This window comes from Bos javanicus, chromosome 5 (assembly GCF_032452875.1).
Source record: "Bos javanicus breed banteng chromosome 5, ARS-OSU_banteng_1.0, whole genome shotgun sequence".
Classification (NCBI taxonomy): domain Eukaryota; kingdom Metazoa; phylum Chordata; class Mammalia; order Artiodactyla; family Bovidae; genus Bos; species Bos javanicus.
In genome coordinates, this window is record NC_083872.1 from 58,164,241 (window position 1) to 58,168,492 (window position 4,252).

Genomic DNA, 4,252 nt, shown 5'->3' on the forward strand with positions numbered 1-4,252 from the left:
GGGGCATTATTTTGGTGTGTAAGGCTGATAATTGATAGATCAGATCTACTGAGTTAGAAATTGCTCGAATTTAGTTTTAATTGGTGTTATCAATAATTTCAGTACACCACAGTTTTCAAAATCTTTCAGTTGTGGGCTGCTATTACCTTGCATATAGTGTGGTGGCTCATTGTTAAATTTTCACTGGTGTTAATCTGGAAAAATCTCCTGGTGGAGGGGAAGACAGTGGCAGATGTGATGTTGCAGGCATTAGAAAAATACAGTGGAAAAAAATGCCTACAAAGACAGTAGAGTTGACTGTTGCTAAGTTGTATTGATGCTCTGAAGAGGGTAATAAGAACTAAGGGCTATTAACAAGCAGTTAATGGCAAAGTGTGACAGCTAGAGGGCTCACCTATATGTTGGTTAATTAGAGGCTTTATCTCCTGTAGTGAGAGAACAGACATAGTTGAGTGGCTTGTTGATCTACTTGTTAGCAGCAGAGAGTTCCAGAGACATTTGAATGCTTAGTTCTGGCAGATGCTTTATGAAGCTCAGGACCTGATGGAGGAAACACAGATACTGAAAATGTGGAAAAGGCATAACTGGATAGATGCTTCTGAGGATTTTAACTTTTCAGCTTGCTATGAGCACTTTGGATTTGCAAAGGTGGCCACTATTCCCTACCAAGGGCTAGCTGGAAGATGTTTAGGAGGCCTCCTATTTACAAGACATCAGATGTTCCCCTTAAGAGCCATCCTTGACTCCTCTCCTAGATGTCAGACTGATAACTAGGATTAAACCCTGAATAATCCAGCTGAGGAAATGCTGGACTTGGTAAAAGAGGAAAGAACCTATACACTAAGGAATGAAAAGAATTGGCTTGCTTGTACTGGCAGAAGTCAGAGAAGTGTTCCTGGGACTAGGATTTGATCAGGGTCCCAGAATGTAAGACTGTCTTGACTGAGCAAGAATTTATTGACTTGGAAACACATTTTCAGGATGTGGGATTTAACATCCTTCCAGAGACCCCACTTCAACACTGGGATAGCTCTCAGTGCTTGAAAAAGTGATGTCCAACACTCAGTGATGTGGAAATATCTGAGTTGTCTGGAAGATGGTGAAGGAAGGAGTAAAAAGCCCAAGGGAGGTGGGAATAATGCAAAAGATACAGGACATATGAACTTAAGGCCTATTAGTTGGTTTGTTCCATTGGAAGGCCCACAGCACATATCATTCACAAGGTCATGGGAAATGTACTGCTGAGAGGACCAACAGCATCACTAAAAAGTTCACTGACAGCTCTCCTTTACCAGGGATGATGGTGGGACAGATCTTCATGGAGCTAAGCTTGTTAATATTCATGGGAATGATGGGGCTTGAAGAGGTAGAGGGCAGTTAACTCTTAGAAGCAATGACTACACAATTGGCAAGGTCAGAGAGGCAGCCAAAGGACTCCAAATGCAGGAAGTTGTAGAGAGTTAATAGACTTTAGCATCCCAAGGCCTCCCTAAGAAGCATCTGTAACATGCCCAACCTCCTCAGGTTCATCTAGAAATGTATCCTGTAAAAGTCAGGTGGATTCATGTTGATATATGGCAAAACCAATACAATATTGTAAAGTTAAAAAGTAAAATAAAAAAAAAAAAAGAAAAGAAGAAGAAGAAAAAAAGTCAGGTGGAGTTTGCCAGACTCCAGCTACAACAGATTCAGGTCATTGCCAACATAACCTAAGATATCTCTTCACCAAAATTTACCTTTAAATGGAGTCCAAATGATTCCTTGGTAATGGTTTTCATTCTGATCTCAGTGATCAGAAATGTCCTTATGAACAGATGTGAGATTCCATACAGTACTTTACAGTAGGAATCACTTTCTGTAGGAGATGCCAGAAAGAGGCAGGCTTTTTTTGGAATTGTTTGAGGGAGAAGAAAATTGCTTAAAACCTGAGAATGTTTTATGAAATAGATTTTTTGTATGTGTGTGGCATCATGAATAATCTCTTCTGGGAAGTATCTAGGAATTTCTGACACAATATATTTATAACTTTTTGATAGTGATTGATAAGACTAAGAGCCCTTCATGTAAGGTAGATATAGTCATTCACCTGATCACTAGATTTGTGACAAGTAAAGCAATTTTTAATCAGACACTTCTGTTTTATATGTACTCTTAAGATATTATTTTCCTTCTTTATTAAAAGATATCTATAGGAAATAAATTATCTGAACTGGCCTTCTTTGAATACCTTTCTCTTGCTGACAGATGTAGAACTAAATTTTGATATGTGTTTTCAGTCAGTTTATCTGAGAAACAGTTTTAACAAAAGGAGTTATCACAAGATCAAATTATCAGTTGGCATAACTTTATGAATCATTCAAAATTTCCCTTGATTTTGAGGCCACTAAAATGAATAAAGATGTGCTATTTTTCTGGCCACATTACTGAAGGCTTCTTTTACTTGTTTATTCCTTAGAGTGTAAATGAATGGGTTCAATAAAGGGGCAATTAATGTATTGAGTATGGCGACTCCCTTATTGAAGGCAACTCCATCTTTTGCTGAAGGTTTTATGTACATGAAGATGCAGCTGCCATAAGAGAGGGTGATGACAATCATGTGGGATGAGCATGTGGAAAAGGCTTTCTTCCTTTTCTGAGCAGACGGGATCCTTAGAATGGTCTGGATGATGTTTGTGTAGGAGAGAATCACCAGCATCAGAGTGAGCACCAACGTCACAACTGCTGAGATGAAGTCAACCAGCTCCAGGAGTCTTGTGTCTGAGCAAGATATTTCTATGAGGGGTCCATAGTCACAAAAATAATGATTCAGGACATTGGAGGCACAGAAGTCCAGTTGACTGGTCATGATGATTGGGGTTAGGATGATGAGAAATCCAGCCAGCCAAGAGCAGAGGACTAGCTGGATGCAGACTCTGCTGTTCATGATGGTCGTGTAATGTAGGGGTTTGCATATGGCCACATAGCGGTCATAGGACATGGCAGCCAGAAGGTAAAACTCTGTGGCTCCAAAGAATATCACAAAGAAATACTGAGTGAGGCAACCAGCAAAGCTGATGCTCTTGTTCCCAGTTGAGATACTGAATAGTAGCCTAGGAGTGAAAGTGGATATAAAGAAAATTTCTAAGAAGGAGAAGTTCCAGAGGAAGAAATACATGGGCGTGTGGAGGTGGGAGTCCAGTAGTGTGAGGGTGATGATTATCAGGTTTCCTAAGATACTGATTATGTAGGTAAGGAGGAGAAGTATGAAGATGATACTTTGAAGCTCTGGGATGTCTGTTAGTCCCAGCAGAATGAATTCTGTCAAAGTTCGGTTTTTCATTGCTAATGATTCTGCCTGTGAAACTGAGAAGAGAAATGAGGTATGAAAAGGGCAGCAAAGCTCAGGAATATTGAGGGGAGAATGTGGGTTCCCTTGAAATTTATTCATGGAAAATTCCTCTAAGTTAACAAAATATCTGTTGGTCTCAACTGGCCCTTCACAAAATATATTTACCCAGGTTCCCGTGTAGGCAGCTTTCTTTTTGAAGCCTTTTTCTTGAGGCAATGAAATATCATCTGGCACTCCATAATGCATCTTCTGCATATAAAAATTTACCCGTTTATCCACTCTTTGCTTTTCCCCCTATCTATGAAACCCTTCTCTAAGATCTTGTAGGAATGTTTCATCTTTCTTTAGTGTTAATGTTTTGATCATTTGCTTCATTGCTGTCTTCTTCAATATATCGGACACCCCCATATCTATTTGCTTTGCAGGAGTGAACAGCTATTTTTATATTCTGGCTTTTGTGCCTGGTGGCAGGTTTGGAGAAAGCTCTGAAATATTGAATTCTTTTTTGTATGAGACTTTTTCTCCTGGATTTAACTGATAGAAGAGATTACAGTTAGCCAATAGTTCTAGGAAAGCTTTCTTTAAATATTCTTTAAATACTGTTTAAATATTCAGGGAGTAATGTTTACTGGGCCAGGAGCCTTTCTTACATTCTTTTAGTTTTCAGGACACAGACGTTACTGCTAAAGAAAAGTATGAAAGAGTCAGCCTGATCCCTTACAGACTGATATGGATTCCTCCCAGAAAAATACCTGCTAGGGTCAAGAATCACTTTAGGCATTTATCTTTGTTCTGATCTTCCAGTATCACAGGAACTAAGGGTCTTCAAGGGTGCTTATCTATAGCAAGTTCATAATGGAAGTCCCTGTTGCCCTTGGCCCACTGTGATCACTGGACTCTGATGTCAAGGCAGTGTCACCCTCT

At 39.5% G+C, this 4,252-nt stretch overlaps 1 protein-coding gene across 1 annotated transcript; it reads right to left on the minus strand.

Moving 5' to 3' along the window:
* Window positions 1-2,383: 2,383 nt before the first annotated feature.
* On the minus strand, window positions 2,384-3,658 carry LOC133248613 (olfactory receptor 6C4-like). The gene has a single exon (XM_061419008.1). The coding sequence runs from the start codon at window positions 3,581-3,583 to the stop codon at window positions 2,384-2,386; it is 1,200 nt and encodes a 399-aa protein (XP_061274992.1). The 5' UTR covers window positions 3,584-3,658.
* Between the last annotated feature and the right edge of the window lie 594 nt (window positions 3,659-4,252).

Bases quoted from the DNA above. Each gene is read 5' to 3' on its own strand.
- LOC133248613 (XM_061419008.1), bottom strand. From the start codon at position 3,583: ATGCAGAAGATGCATTATGGAGTGCCAGATGATATTTCATTGCCTCAA.